At 41.8% G+C, this 16219-nt stretch overlaps 1 protein-coding gene across 4 annotated transcripts in view; it reads left to right on the plus strand.

Moving 5' to 3' along the window:
- Positions 1 to 16219, plus strand: part of TOX2 (TOX high mobility group box family member 2) — a 297642-nt gene that overhangs the window by 267011 nt on the left and 14412 nt on the right. For all 4 annotated transcript variants that reach the window (XM_054979270.1, XM_054979272.1, XM_054979271.1 and 1 more), the window contains 2 exons: positions 7264 to 7344; positions 13961 to 14368. In XM_054979270.1, the coding sequence (XP_054835245.1) occupies positions 7264 to 7344; positions 13961 to 14368 (489 nt within the window). The remainder of the gene's footprint in view (positions 1 to 7263; positions 7345 to 13960; positions 14369 to 16219) is intronic.

Consider the following 16219-nt stretch of genomic DNA (forward strand, 5'->3'; position numbering starts at 1 on the left):
ATCATCCCTGTCTTGCAGAGATTCCTCTAGCGTTCCTGTTTGAATTAACCATCCGGCTTTTAGTCAATTAAATTTAAGTATAATGAAAGCCCCCATTAGAAAACACAGCCATCTTTAATATTTTCTAGTTAGGCAACATGGAATCTATTCGCTGTTTCCAAACCATCACTCTGCATGTGAATTAGAATAGAACCTGGAGTGTTAGGCAGCACAGAAGATGTTCTCTATCGATGGAAGAGACCCCAGAAAATAGTAGGAGATGGAACTGATCCTCCTAGTAGATACCAAAACATCTCATGCAGAATGCCAGAATGTAGGAGTCAGATTGGGCTTAGAATACTTGATTGATACCCACCCCTGGAGTTTGGGGTGCCTACCAGCTTTTCCCCTCTGTAAGGTTTTTGTTTTAAATGTACCCTTAGACCTTTATGATAGCTCCTCCTTACATTACCTTAAACTTTTACCTCAAGAGGGCCCTGGTCACAATCAAAACTCCTTTTTTCTCCACACACAGATCTTCTTGTGTTCTCTACTTTTCCCAGGCTTATACCTTGAGAACACCTTCACTTTGGGTTTGAATCCTACTGCTAACCCCATCTGTGACATTTTGCCTCCTTAGTGTGACCTGTATATTGCTGCCTCCCTGACTTCTTCAGTATCCCCCAAAGGGTTTTGTTGTCAGCAAAGGATTTTACCTTAGACTTCTTCTGTTTGCCCTGTATTATAGGAAGGTTTAGTTCTTGTGATGGGTATAGGCAGCAGATGCAGGTCTGTGTCTTCCTATCACTGCCAGTTAACGTGCACTCTATCTGTACACTCCGTTATACATGTACCAGAGCAAACATAACGTACTAAACAAGACCTCTATGGATTTTAAAAATGCATTGACACTTATTTCATCCGAGCATCGCTCAGGTTCATTTCCCTGTCATTACTTTTGTTAAAAGGAAGCTACAGTCATTTTACTCTCAGATGAAAACTGGAACAAAAATTGTGAATGGGAAAACTGTATTTGACATTTCATCAGATCATCATAGAGATGAAGGCGCAGCGGTGTATGCATGGTCTCTGCATGCTGGTAAAGCTCTCTCAGAGAACTAAGCCTTTGCTTGTTGTTAGCCTTAGCAATTAACTTACATTTAAAGCATTAAATACCAATCCAACACAGGTGATCTGCACCAAGTAGAAATCCCAGCGCAGTGATCCTTGCTAGATTGGGGCCACACAAACATCCCCAAACAGACGGTCTGTGCAGTTAGTGCTAACAGTGCCAGCCACCTTTTGAGTGATAGATGAGGACTGAATCCATACCTGCCTTTTTCTGCTGGTACCATCCTAAAAGTTATCACACTGGTTATCTCTCAGTTTGAGTGTGAGAGAGGAGTGGGGGTGGGAGAGTTCTGCACAAAAAGTTGCAGGTAGGACTTTGATTAATTGGCAGTTTTTCAACTGAAGACTGAAGCCTTTATATTTCCTGTCTGAAAGGTTTGTATTTTGTCATGAAAAGCTACTCATCCAATTCTCATAACTACCCCCACCTCCAGCAGGGGAGCTGCAACTTGTGCTGATTTATAGCCATTGGTGTTGCACACAGAGGTGATTGTGTGCAACACTCTGCATGAATTCCTTTTTAGCATGGTGTTGGCAGCAACATGGTGTTGTGGAAGACACTTAGTTGCATGTCAGAAGTCAGTGCCTATATTCTGTGTGTATCGTTGACTTGCATGCAACCACCTTCCAAATACGGCAGCAGAGCAAAAGGCCAATGGGAGTAGCTTCTGCCAAATCACAGGCCGTCATGACAATCAGCACTGATTGGAAATCCAAATGCAACTCAAATATTAAGAACAGTTTTAAAGCGAGAGAGAGATGTGAAGTTTATCTTGCCCCCATGTCTTGAAATGAAAACACCAGGAAAAAATACGTAAGTTATTCATTGCAATACAAACTGTGCATTAAACCGCAGGAGGCTGCCCATTGGGTTTGGCTCCAAGCTCAACATGGTCGCAGGCCATGCTACTTCTCTTTACCTACACCAAACTTGTGCAGAAAGATATTGCCCATCAACCCCCTCCATCCATATAGAGTAGTGAAAAGGGTCAGGCACTGATGTGCAGCACCAAGGGATTAACCTCCACCAGCCCTCAGAGGCTGATTTGAGTGCCTCCTCCCATCCTTGGATGCCTCAGGGCGCTAGCTAATCTAATTAAGTAACCTGCACAAATCTTGCAAACTCCAGTTAGGGCCTCACCGACCCCTCATAACAACAAATGTGAAGCATGCAAAAAAAAAAAAAAGATCTCTTATCCTGATCGATCAGATAGGGAGTCCAAAAAGTCTTGCTTGGCCCCCTAAATATCTGTTGCCTTCAAATCTCTAAGCAGCATGATTACAAATTTGCCCCTACCACTATTTGGGCAGAAACATTGTAGGTATATGACTCATGGTCTTGTTTTTACATTAGAGATAGACACAGAATTCAGCAGCCCTTTATTACAACTCAAACACATGTCTGTATTTTGGGTGAGATCTATACCCAAAAATCTACAGATCAAAGGTCCAGTTTTCTGATTAAGTGTAAACAAGGTTTCTCTGGATATAATTTTGACAATGCCATCTTTCAGATTTTCAGCATTTTAATTTTGTTCTTTCAGCAGCCTTGCATAGCAAAATTAGATTGGTCTGCGGTCTGAGCAAATACCCCAGAGTAATTTTAGAAAAAGTTAAAAGATGCTTTAAAAAGATGTTGCTGGATTCTAGATTCATTTGATAAAGTAGAACTTCATATTTTGTTTCCATTAGAAGCATAGTCCAATATATGGTTGTTGTGGGTTTTCCGGGCTATATTGCCATGGTCTTGGCATTGTAGTTCCTGACGTTTCACCAGCAGCTGTGGCTGGCATCTTCAGAGGTGTAGCACCTCTGAAGATGCCAGCCACAGCTGCTGGCGAAACGTCAGGAACTACAATGCCAAGACCACGGCAATACAGCCCGGAAAACCCACAACAACCATCGTTCTCCGGCTGTGAAAGCCTTCGACAATACATAGTCCAATATATTTTAAAATAGGCTTGATTAGAGTCTCTTTGTAACATAAGTACCTTGTGGGCAGTTTTATCTTGAATGTGACAGAACAAATATTTTTTTCCCCATTTGCTTCTGGAAAAAAGGGGGCTTTCAAATAAGAAAAGGTCAATAACTGTGGAATTGGATGACCATTGATGTTTCATTGTTTGGTTACCAAACACCATAATTTGAGTCTTTGAATAGTTGATATTGAACTGTCTATTAAAACTGTAAATAGATAAATTGCATAAGGCTTTTGTAAGTCCAAGAAATATAGTTATTAGAGAAAACCTATAATTTTGACAGTAATATGTTTCAGAGGCTACAAAAATCAAGAAGCAGCTAAGAACATTACAAAGATTTAAAAGAGCCATCTTAAAAGCTGGAACTCTTCATTTTCAGTCTTGTTCCTGCCTTAGAAGATAGTTCTTAGCTGCTCCTCCCATGTTGTACTAGATGGAAGCAATCACATCTGCATGTGGTATTGCCATGGGACATATGTTGTTTATGCCTAGGTCCTAGATCAGATAGTACTTTCTGCATGCAGCTGTAGCAATAGGGGCACTCCACATGGAAGAATGGCAGGTGGTTGCTGCAATTTGTACCCTGGAAAGTTAAAGCACCAGAAGTGTAACAATACTTCTGTAATAAACATTTGCATATTTTGGTGTGACGATCACATGACTACTTAGGCTGACCATGAGGATCAACATACTTGCAGTTGATTATAGATGATTTTGGGAGGGGACTTCCATTGGTTATGTTTGTCCATGGGTGCAGAATAGAGATGGGCACGATCTGAATTACGATTTCACCCCCCCCCCCGATTTTGGCGTTTTCGCCATTGTGACTCAGCTAATCGGTTCTGTCCATGGCAACCGATCCAGCGGTCAGGAGTTTGCTTGTTCGGGACTTGATCAGATGGGTCAGTTTCTGTTTGGAATTGCAGACACTCTTGCGCTAGTAATTTATTTCCAGGGCAACGAAGTCAAGGAAATGAGCTGTGTTTGCCCTCCTTCTGTCACCCTCGAAACACGAATGGAAGCCCAGCTTTCCTTGATTAGCAGGCTTCCTTCCAACCACGGAGCAGCAAACCAGGGGACGGAGGGGGAAGGAGGTAGGCACAAAGGAAAGACAAAAGGCAGCGCAGGAGGCTAGGAGGCCGCCTGCGCCATTTGACTTTCCCCCGGACAAGGGGCGCGTGGGCAAGCCGGCCGCCCCTTGTCTTGCGGGGTAGGTGAACGGCGTGGGCAGCCTCCAAGCCACTCGCGCTGCCGCCAGCTCCGCAGCACACCGGGACAGCCGGCTTGCTGCGTGGGTGGGGCGACTCAGGAGCGCGTGCGCGCGCGCAAGAGCCTGACTACGGTTGCCCTGGGCACTGGCCTCCCCGATTCCCGATTGCGGACCGGAAACGAGAGTTGATCGTTTAGAATCGGTGGCCTGCGTTCGGCAGCAGCCCAGATCCACGAACGGCTGAATCGGAATTTTTTTTGGGATTGGGCCCATGTCTAGTTCAGAATACCGCCTTTGTCTCTGCTGAGATCATTTGCATTGGAAAACATAGTGAAAACATGGTTGTGGATTTTCCGGGCACCTTGAGCGAGAGTGAAAACAGTTCCATTTTATATTGAAAGTAATACGATGTTTGTATTAAGAGAGACTGCCATTCAACTCATCAGAGTTCCTAGGGCTGAGCTATTGGCTTCCAGCAACCAATCAGTGCATTTTCTAGGTAGTACACTGAGGTAATATGAAAGGTAAGTGACTGCAGACAGTGACAACACGATGAGTTCCCACTTTTTAAAAGATGGGAGAGACAATTCTGTCCCCTTCCCCTGGCAAGGAGAATCCCTTCCCCATTCCTAGAAAACCAAAAAGGCTCCATATTCATAGTACTAAATGGGCATGAGAAAATGACACCTTTTGTACTTTCACAATCCCAGGCTACCTTTTAAGGAACTTTGTTTTATGGGACAGACTGAAGTTAGAATTTAGGAAAGTGAAATGCAAGGCTTATCCCCTCTTTCAGTTCCTCCTCCTCTGTTTCGTTTGTACAGTTATCATATTGCCAGTTCTGTGAAGGGGAGTGCTGTGAAAGAACTAACATGTCGAACCTATGGAAAGACGTGAAGGACATGACTTATTGCATTCCTCCATTTCATTTCATGCAACCGTTATTCCTGGATTTCTTTGGTTTTCTTGAAGTTTGCTGCACATGAGCATCAATTCAATTTGAGATTAAGGACTAAGGAGATCAAATGTTGGTTAAGCTCCCTTCTAACATCTCACCTTGAGCGAGAGAAAGAGAAAAGGAAAGGATCATTATCTACCAGAAAACTGCAACTTCTCCCTGGAGCTAAATCTTTCTGAGTGTACTTAAAGTAAATTTTTAAAAGTAAAAATGTATTCGCTGACAAACCAGATATTCTCATGGAAGTCTTTTGCAGATATAGGGATGGGTCTTTGAAGCTCAAATTAGTTTCACTTGTTAACTATAGAGCAAGTTTCCTTGTAGCAAAGTTTGAAAACTTCAAATTCCACCTACATATAAATGGCCGAAATAGACTTTTTACCCTGTATAAATGCAAATCAAAACATCACAGCTGCTGATTGCCCTAGTAACATTAGGGCAACTGCAGGAGATTTTCAGAAAAGTCACATGAATACTAACATCGACTAACTGGGTAGCTATCCTGTGATAGTATTCAATTTTGATATCTTGAAATTGGATTCCACTGTAGATGGGGTACAAGGTAACTGTTCTGAATGCAGTCTGAGACCAGAAAGCCATTATCTTATCACAAAAGGTTTCCCCACCACACACACACACTTTTAACAACAGTAATTATTGAACAGCCTCACTAGAGAGTTTCCTAAATATAAAGGAGAAGCTGGAGCCTGCAGATTTCAAGGCAACTAAAGTGTGCTCACATCAGTGCCAACACGAGCAATGTCTGGTCTCTTTTAGCCCATGCACACTAAGCCCTGAAGTCCTGCTTTCTTGCTCTATTTCAAGAAACCATTGAAAACGTTACTTGCTCAGAGTGTCAGCTGGCTTCAATAGCTATGAATCTAAGCTTCTGAGGGAAATCAAGTTCTCTCTCCTGATTGTGAGGCATTGACTGGGCACGTATTTTTGGTAAAAATTCTGTCCTATCTTTCAGCAATATGCTTTTTAATCGGTTTCCGATCAAAAAGATTAAAGACACAGTATAATAAAATTTAACACCGCTTATTAAAATCGCATACCACAATGTTAGCACTAAAGCATTTTAAAAACCAGCAACAACATCAAAATCAGTACAAAAAAAATCACCCATGCCAGCAAAAGGCATAAGTAAACAGAACAAACTTGACCTGATGCCTGAAACAAAAAGAACACGTATCACAGCAGCAAGTGAGAGCAGAACTACAAGTGACAAAAGGCACAGATTGGACACTTGTCAGCTTCCCTCAAGTTTTGATGGGAAATGTAGGCATCCTAGTCTTGCAGCTTGGCTCTCTGACTGCTGCCCAATGGACTTTTCTACTGTCACTTGTCCAACGTTCCGCCAAGCTTCCTACATTTCCCATCAAAACCTGAGGGAAGCTGACAAGTGTCCAACCTGTGCCTTTTGTCACTTGTAGTTCCGCTCCATTATGAAGATGGGGGTGGGGGATACCAGAAAAGGCCTCATCTCAGCTTGTTACAAACCTTGCTATGGATGAAGGTCTTGGTTCTCAAGGAAGTCCACATAGAGATAGTTGATCCTTGAAGCATCCTGATCCCAAACCATTTATAAAATAGGTGTATACAGGGGCGGGGGCTCTTCTGTTGCCAGAATTTTTCTTACTGAGCAACCGACAAGTTCAAATTGCAACGTATCACTAAAAGGAGAACTGTAACCTCTTCAGACAGCCCAGTGAACTCTAATTTACTAGGGAAACATAAATAAATGCTAAGAAGGAAGAAAACTGGGTTCTAACTTCTAGGCAATGGGGTTCTAATTTCTAGGTTCCGATTTCTATTTAATGGGTGTATGTGGTTTGATGCAAGACTGAGCTTCTGTCTTTGGAAGTTCAGTTGTGTTTTCACATCAGGTATACTTGAACAGAGCCATGGACCCCTGTGGACCACATGCAAATGGTAAACCACAGCACAGAGTACCACCATTCTATTCCATTATTTTAATTAATATTTCTTCTTAACCCTTTCAGGCATATAAACGGAAAACCGAAGCAGCAAAGAAGGAGTATCTAAAAGCTCTGGCAGCCTACCGGGCCAGCTTGGTTTCCAAGGTAACAGACTATGTTTCATACGTGAATCTCTGTGGATGTGGCAATGATAAATTAGTTGCAACTCCTGAAAATCTCTGGGGAGGAGCAACTTTATAAGAAACACACTGTAACCATGCTATCAAAACTAATTTCAGTGTTAACTACCTTCTGTGAGAGCTAAGCAAAATACTCTGTGGCATGGCTCAAGAAAACATTGTGAAGATGCTGCACCAGAATAAGACCTGGTTTCCTGGGGTTTTGAGAAGTATTTTGAGACAAGTTTTCCTATAACTAAAGTCATAACTTGGTTGTGCCCGCCTGATCAAGGAATAGATAATTTCTAATTTCTCATCTCTGTTTCAGTTGGAAAATTGCCATTTGACTTTGCTTTTCCCTTGTGAGAATAAAATCGGTGATTATTTTCACACCTCTCTCACACCAAATGTTTCCCATAAAATGTATGCATTTTTCAACATCATTTGTGCATCAGTATGGCAGCCTTATAAATTATACATATATTGTATACATAAATGTATATATATATATTTATATTGTGCTATCGGAATCATACAGCATTCAAACACAATACAAATTAATACAAATACAGAACCAACAATGAAAAGCAGAAAACCAAAGACATTGATAAAAATAGATGCCTGAAACTGAGATTGAATTATTGAGATTTGTGACTTGGTTTTATAGTTTTCTGCTTTTAAATTTATATTTATTACTGTTATTGTTAGCCACCCTGAGCCTGTTCGCAGGAAGTGCAGGATATACACTGAATTAATTAATTAATTATAAAATAGGGAATCTTTTGCCCACCCGTACAGTAAGGTTCCAGTATAGTCTTGTTTAGTCTCATAATCAAAGATAGAATCATCTGCACAGTTCTTCTAAACTGTTTTAAAATAGGAGTGGTTCAGTTCACATTCAAACCCTTTCAAAGCCCTTGTGGTTCTCAGTATTCTGCAGTTCACATTTTCTTGCAAGCAATATACTGCCAGGGAATGGTGTTTTGAACTATACATACAGCCCATCTGGTGGTTTATCATTTGAGGCTGATTTAGAATAGGAGAGAGTTTTTATCAGTGTTCTGGGTCTGACGAATTCTGCATCAAATAATTCCGGATTCCACTCTACAGATACCCACAAGATTCAGCCATATTTTCATCATTTTGATTATAGAATTTCTAGAATGGTGAATGTTTTGGAAAGGGTAAGATCGATGGTCATGTAAAAGGAGAGATTGTTTCATTTTGGAGATACTAGAAAGTAAACAGGCAAAAAAGGCTACAAGGGTACTGGAGAAGGGGGTGCATTTTTCATTATTTGGGAGAGATTTGGGTGGCCATTGTAAGAAAGAGAAATTTTGTCTGGTTCAGTAAAGAGTTCTTATATATATTTCTGAATGTAGCCTCAGCATGTATATTGTTTAAAAAAACGCACAGCAAGGCCAGGTACAGAATGGGGAGATGTTTCCGCAAATCTGGGGGAATTCCCAGGTTTGCAGAAAAAGGTTAAATTTAACAAAACAGGGAGGGAGAGTGAAAAATATACATAAAATAGGTTGTGGCAAGATCTTGCAAAACTACCTCTCAAGATCTCAGCAGCTGTTTTGGATTGCCTAGCCCTAGTAGGGATCCCAGGACCCCTGGTGGTGGCAGGGGATTCCCTGCTCCCACCTCTGCTCCCTGCCACCATTCACCTGGTTGACAGGGGAGGGGAAATGCAGGGGAACAGGCCTCCCGGGTGTGCTCCCAGGGCGGCGCGGCATCACTCCTGGGAGTGATGTCATCGCACCACCCTGACAGCACTCCCACACTTGGACATTGATGTCACTTCCTGGAGGTGACAAGTTCTCCCCCCCCCCCCGCCAGGAGGGTAAGGGCACCTGGCAACCCTAAGCCCTAGGCAATCATAAGCAGTATTGTCTGTGATTAACTAGTCAACATAAAATGGCTGACGAGATCCTGTGGGATAGTTTTGCAAAATTTTGGTGGTTATCTACTCTACTGTGAAATTGAAAGATGGTTGGTGGAGGAAGACAAGGAGTGGGCAGGCATGAAGAGTGCAGGAAAGAGTGGGAGGAAGCAGGAGAAGCAGAAGGAAGGGAAATGGAGCTAAAGGACTGTAATAGGAACCAGAGTGGGGGAAGAAAATTCACCTCCCCTCTGAGTCTCTCTTCAACAGTATGTTCTGAAGAGCTTGTTTTTAAAAAACAACTTGATCAGGAGCATAGGTAGGTAAAGGTGCAAGCACCAAGTCATTACTGACCCACGGGGAGACGTCGCATCACGACGTTTTCTTGGCAGACGTTTTATAGGGTGGTTTGCCATTGCCTTTTCCAGTCATCTACACTTTACCCCTAGGAAACTGGGTACTCATTTTACCGACCTCAGAAGGACGGAAGGCTGACTCAACCTTGAGCCGGCTACCTGAACCTGGCTTCTGCCGGGATCGAACTCAGGTCGTGAGCAGATCTTGGACTGCAGTACTGCAACTTACCACTCTGCTCTATGGGGAGCATACAAAAGAGTAAAGTTAGAGAATGGTACAAAAAGGATTCATGTAGAATTGTGATTATCACCCACTATTAATTCATAAAAATATTTGAATATAGTTATTGGCTCCTGTGTGCAATTACAGTACATGATCATTAAGATCATTGGAAGCAGCCAAGCATGGCTGTCTGTTGCCCCCTAGCTCAATGCTTCCACTGAAAAATTTGGTCATGCCTGTTATTCTTCCTCCCCATTTTATGCCTTGTATTATTCTGTCCTATTTGCAGATCATCAATCTTCAGCACTTCATATGCTGTGTCCTGAGACCTCATACATTATAGGATTAGAGGTCAGGAGTGCACAGTGCTGTCTAGGGTACCTCAAAGCAAAGTGCTTTGCTTTGGTACTGCCTATTCAGAAAAGTATATGTTGTCACAGAAAGAAATAGTAGTTGGAAATGAGGAAGAAATGTTGATAAGTGGGCCTCGAGGGGGGTCAGTAGATGTGGATCAATGAAGAAACAGGAAAGAATGTTTTGGGATTTGATAAAAGTGAAAATACATTGAGGCAGGATGACAACAGTCATGTCACAGGTAATAATGTGTAGTTTAGCCTTTGGCCTGTAGGTTGCCAGTGGTGGAAGAGGGTTGAATAATAAGCATCCTTGGGCTGGACCAGACTTCTCTGTGTGGCTTGCAGAGTGCTAAAAAACCACAGTTTCTGAAGTCAGCCATGCAACTGGCCAAACAGAGACTTCAGGTCTGAAGTTAATATTGAATGGAATTACATTTAATTTTCTTTTTAAAAATGTTCCATAATTTTAATTTTAGTGTAATTAAAACTGAGGTAAACATACACTTCATGCTGTGGAAAAAGCGCTGAGGAACCTTGCCTGGGGAGTTAACAGAGCCATACTTGAAGGTTAAGAGCTATGGCGAAAAGGTCAAAAAGGAAATAATCCAAGTCCCTTTCGTTGGTTTAAGTGTTTAAAAAGATTCATAACTGCACTGAATGTATTAAAGGTTGGATATTTAGATATTGGTATTCCATTCACGCTGCATATAATTCATTGGCGCAGTATCTTGCCGCATTTAGCAAAGCAGCAATAATAACTGTTATGGATTTTTTTTAAAGGAGAGTTTTAAAAGGTGACTTTCATATTTAAATAAACCTGAAATTAGGACATTTAGTGGCAACCCCTCACACACACCTTTGCTAGTAAATGGCTTAAAATCTCATCTGTTGCTTTAGATAGGTAAATAAATGTTTTAAAAAACAGGTACAGCAGACCTACTTTTGAAGCAATCCACAAAATGGAGCAGGTGGCATGGTAGATATCATATACTGTACTCAACAAATTCTCCCTCAATTTGAGGCTTTTTGCCTTCATTAGTTAGTCAGTAAGAATTAGGAACCACCAGTCCCCCCACCCAGCTCTTCCAAGCCTCATTATGACTGAGATACCTTTTCCTGCCCCAAGCAATGAGGGTTCATTTTGGGATTTTTGACAGGTTTCAACTCTCCACATTCCAATGTGAACTCAGTGTGTGGCTTTGGGAAGTATCTGTTGCTCTGGCTGCATTCAGATGTAGTAGTAAACCATATTTTGTTATTATAAGAAAGAACCTCAGGTTCCAGCACTCCACATCTCCCCTTTCTTCCTTTGCATGCTGTTTGAGAATTGAAGACTTTCTGGTTTATGATTAACCAGAATTTGCTGCTTTGTTCAGACCCCCACATTTCTTGCCTACAGACTGGGATTTCAAACCACATGAATCGAAGGGTCTCCCAGCCTTATTGTCAGCACATATCTAAGGCCATTTCCGCACATCCTTAAAGGGACAGCCCACTCCCCAAACGCTGGTGGCTTTTCTCCTTCACTCCATACGTCTCCAATTTCAAAACGGTAGCAGGCCATTTGGCTTCTGTTTTTCGGCACCTTTTCTGAAAACTCAATTTCCCACACTTTCCTGCATCCTCAAAATATGCCAAAAAATAAAAGAAGTCAGACAACTTGCTACCGTTTTGCAATCAAAGACGTGGAGTGAAGGAAAAAAACCACCAGCATTCGGGGAGTGGGCCATCCCTTTAAGGATGTGTGGAAATGGCCCAAGTTAGATTACTATAATGCACTTTATGCAGGACTGCCTTTGAAAACTGTTCAGAAACCTCAGTTGGTCCAAAATGCAGCAGCCAGGTTATTGTCAGAGCCTGGATACAGGGATCATATCACTCCTGTGCTGAAAGATCTGTGCTGGTTGCCCATCTGATTCCAGGCACGATTCAGAGTGCTGGTTCTTACCTTTACAACCCTGAATGGCTTGGGGCCAGGGTACTAGAAGGACCACCTTCACCCACATTGTGTCCCTGCCAGCTCAGGTCATCTTCTGAAGCCCTGTTCTCTCTGCCTTACCTTCAGAAATAAGGTGTGTGACAATCAGACAGAGGACCTCTTCATTGGTGGCACTTTGCCTTTGGAATGCCCTCCCCGTGAAATCCTTCTGGCACCTACCTTACTTTCTTTTGGGCACCAGGCTAAAACATTCCTTTTTAATCCAGCTTTGAACTAAGTGTTTTATCTTTTAAATAGTTTATGGTCTTCTTCTGGTTCAAGGATAATTTTATTTACATCATTCTAGGCTGCTCGAAGTGTATTTTATCTTGTTCTTATACCTTGGCTAGTTTTAATAGCCTGGACCTGATCTTTACTGATTGTGCTATTGATTGGTACTTGCTTGTTTTCATTGCTTTTTTTTGATGGTTTTATTTTCATTAGTTGTAAGCTGCCTTGAGCAGTTTTCTGGAGAGACAGCATATAAATTCCCTTAAAAAACAAACAACAAACTGTAGTTTGTAGTTAAATCTCAATATAGCCCCAGCCACCATTCCTGGTTAGTAAAATAGAAATAATAATCACAGGGTGGCAGTAAGGATTAATAAGGTAATAATTATAAAACACTCTAATATTTTAAAGTGTCTCAAATAAAATAGTTATCATGTCTAAAAGTTCTGTGTTGTATAAACCAGAGAGTCCATTTGTACTGTTTATAAGGCTATGTGTGGAAAAGCTAGAGGGTCTATATTTTACCTAACAAAACACCCTCCAAAATGCAGAATGTCTCTTGATATTAATAAATATACCTCCCTCCCCTTTGCTTATTTGACTTCCCACAAAAACTATAAGCCTTATTTTACTGCATCATGATCTATTACCATGGGAAATAATACTATGTCCTAAACCAGTCCTGGTGATTCAGTTGCAGGATTAAAACTGTGGATGAAATGGCCTTCAAGGGAACAAGGCAATCACATAGGCCCATGTGCTTGGAAAACAAGGACAGCCATGCTAGGTCTCTGGAAACTGAACAGAAAGCGAGGGGCTTTCGCTGCTTGGATCTCTGATTTATCTGGACCTTTTGTAAGCCATGCCCCTTTTTATCACCACTGTCAGCCCCTTCCCTGCCCCCCTGCAAAAAAGAAAAGGGGACATGAATGATCCCAAAATACCTATCTATGTCAATTTATGCATCGCTAGAGAAAACTTTCCAGGATTATCACAGAACTGAAACTCAGTATTGTAACTATCTATTTATTTATTTAAAACATTTCTATGCTGTCCTTCCACCCAAAGAGGGTCCCCAAGGCTGCAAACATCAAACCATTAAAAAGCATTTAAAATAAAGCATATATAAAATAATTCAATGAGAATGTATAAACAGGCAAACAGACTCTCTCTTACCCAGTTGCTGTGAGGAGATAGTGGAGGGGGGAATTATATGTGCTACCCCAGAGCTTCTTGGAAGAAGGATGGGATAAAAATGGGACAGATGATACAAACTTAGTTGCCTGTTTTTTCAGTAGCCCTTGATCATAGTTTTTTTAAAAAGGTGCAGCTTCAGAGGAAAACGTCTGAATGGCACATTGATTTCAGTTTTATTTTTTCCTCCGTTGATGAGATTCAAACATTGGTTAGATGTGTTATGTGTATCTTCCAGCTTATTCTTAGCATCTTCCAGATGCAGGGGACAACACCACCTTTGAATAATCTGAATGCCTATGTTTTGTTAGCTTCATTTAAATAACTTTCATTTGCAATCCGTTTTGGGTTTGTCTGTTTGTTGTTCCTCCCACAGAGCTCAGCTGACCAGGGGGAGACAAAAAGTGCCCAAACCAATCAACCCTCAAAAATGATCCCACCAAAACAGCCCTTGTACACGATGCCACCACAGGCCTCATCACCATATCCTGGCTTGGGTTCCTTCTTGTCCCCATCAGATCTGCAGAGTTACCGTGGACACCCTCACCCCAGTCTCTCCAGGAGCCTCAACTCCAAGCCCATGCTGCCCAGCATCAGTGCCTCGCCACCCCCATCCTTCCAAATCAGCCCCCCTCTCCATCAGCAGCTCTCTTTGCACCACCCGCAGGGTTCCATCCTCAACCAGCCCCTCAGCATGCAGCAGGTCCCACAGCAACCCATCCTGTCTCCTTCCATGGCACTACAGGTACAGCCCCCGATAAACTCTTCACCACCAGGCCAACAGGTGAGTCTGTTGGTTCCTCCTGATTTCTGTTCTTAAGCAGGAATGGCTTAATGGTTGAGTTTTCATGCTAAGATGGCTTGTTAGACAGGAGGGGTTCATTGACAGCAAAAATTTTCTGGATCGCACAATAACTTTAATCATCTGCTTTGGAAGGTTTTACTTCTCTGTCATCGAAAGGGACTGACATCTTTGGCATCTCCAAAGGGCAGTGCCTTTGGAGATGCCACTTTGGGCATCTCCAAAGTAAAAATTTATCACTACTGCATTAGCATATGGTTGCGTTATTTGTGGGGGAGTAGTGCGGTTAAGGTAATGAATGGAGAAAATATCCATCAGAAAGATTTTGCCAGCATATCAAAGTTATACTGGTTCATTTTCAGTTGCCTTTATTAGGATGTAGCTTGTGCATCACAGGAGATCCTTTGGATTTATCACCCAGAGTGTTGAAGTATATAGTAGAATTCTGTGGGGAAGCAGCTTCATCTCTCCCAGAGCTCCCTGTACACTGGAGTGGGGAAGCCAGTCAGTCTTCACTGATCCTCCAAAGGGTCCAGGGCTACATCAGCTTAAAAGCTACCAGAGGATGTTAGGGGTAGGGGGAAAACAACTGTATTTCAGATCTTCCTCTGTCTACTACAAGTCAATCTAGGATCATTTGAACATATTTGCATATATGAATTAAGGGAGAACTGATCTGCATGAATGAATGCAAACATTTTTGCATAGCCATAATTGTTTATTTTAGTGCTAAATTATCCACTTACTGATTTAGGCCAAAATGCTTAAACTCACTCCTGAAAAATTACTGTGAAGCTGAACCAACAGTAATTAGAATCAATGGGATTTATGTGGGGTCAGAGTTCCGGAGCTTTAAAAATCAAGTATTTTGCATTATTGGCCTAAATTATCTACAGAGCTCATAAGACTCTTTGTTTGAGCTCTGTGCCACTGCCCAGATCCCACATTTCTCAGGTCAATGTACATTAGCCACCAGATTATGATTAGCTCATACACAAACACGACATCATTGGCAACAGCAACTCAAGTGGGATTGTCACTTAGGACTCCCTGCATCTCTGGACTGTCAAAAAGTGGCATCATATGAAAGTAAACAATACTCGTATACTTTGAGTTTTTTTAAGTTACTTTAAATTTAACTACTGTAATGTGTCGCTGCAGACAGAACTGTATTTGGGCACAGCATGGTTATGACTGCAAAAACAATGCTTAGACAGTAGCAAAGGCATCATACATCAATACCACCTAAGGTATTGTATCGGCCTCCTGCCATGGGGGGAGTATATGCCCCCCGTCGGGTTCTGTAACATCTATGACTGGCCACCCGCCCTGCAGGTTATTTAGTTTGAGGGGTAGGGCAAAATGTGCATGGCTGTGTTATAATCGATGTGTTTTTAATGTTTATATTACTGCAGAAATTGTATTCTATCTATTGTATATTTTTAAATGTTGTGATCTGCTCTGAGCCCACTTGTGGGCAGATCAGAATAGAAATCAAATCGAATAAATAAATAAATATATACATAGTATGTATAATACATACAGCACATTTAGGGTTTGATCCAGATGAAATGTTTTGGCACTGGAACGGAAACTGCCTGCTTCCCTCCTCCTACTGTAGCCCACTGATTTCTATGCAATTCAGCCCTTGGAGGATAGGGGACTATGGGGTGGTTCTACAGCAGAAAGAGGGAATTAACAGAAATTGCCCTTCCACTTTTGTTAATGGAGAATTTAATCTGGATCCAATCCAGGTGATAAAGTTCTCTCAAAACACCATGTAAATCAAAGAAGGGAATAAGAATAGAAAATTGCTCCATTCTGCCCCTAATT

The sequence above is a fragment of the Eublepharis macularius genome, chromosome 5, assembly GCF_028583425.1.
Source record: "Eublepharis macularius isolate TG4126 chromosome 5, MPM_Emac_v1.0, whole genome shotgun sequence".
Lineage (NCBI taxonomy): Eukaryota > Metazoa > Chordata > Lepidosauria > Squamata > Eublepharidae > Eublepharis > Eublepharis macularius.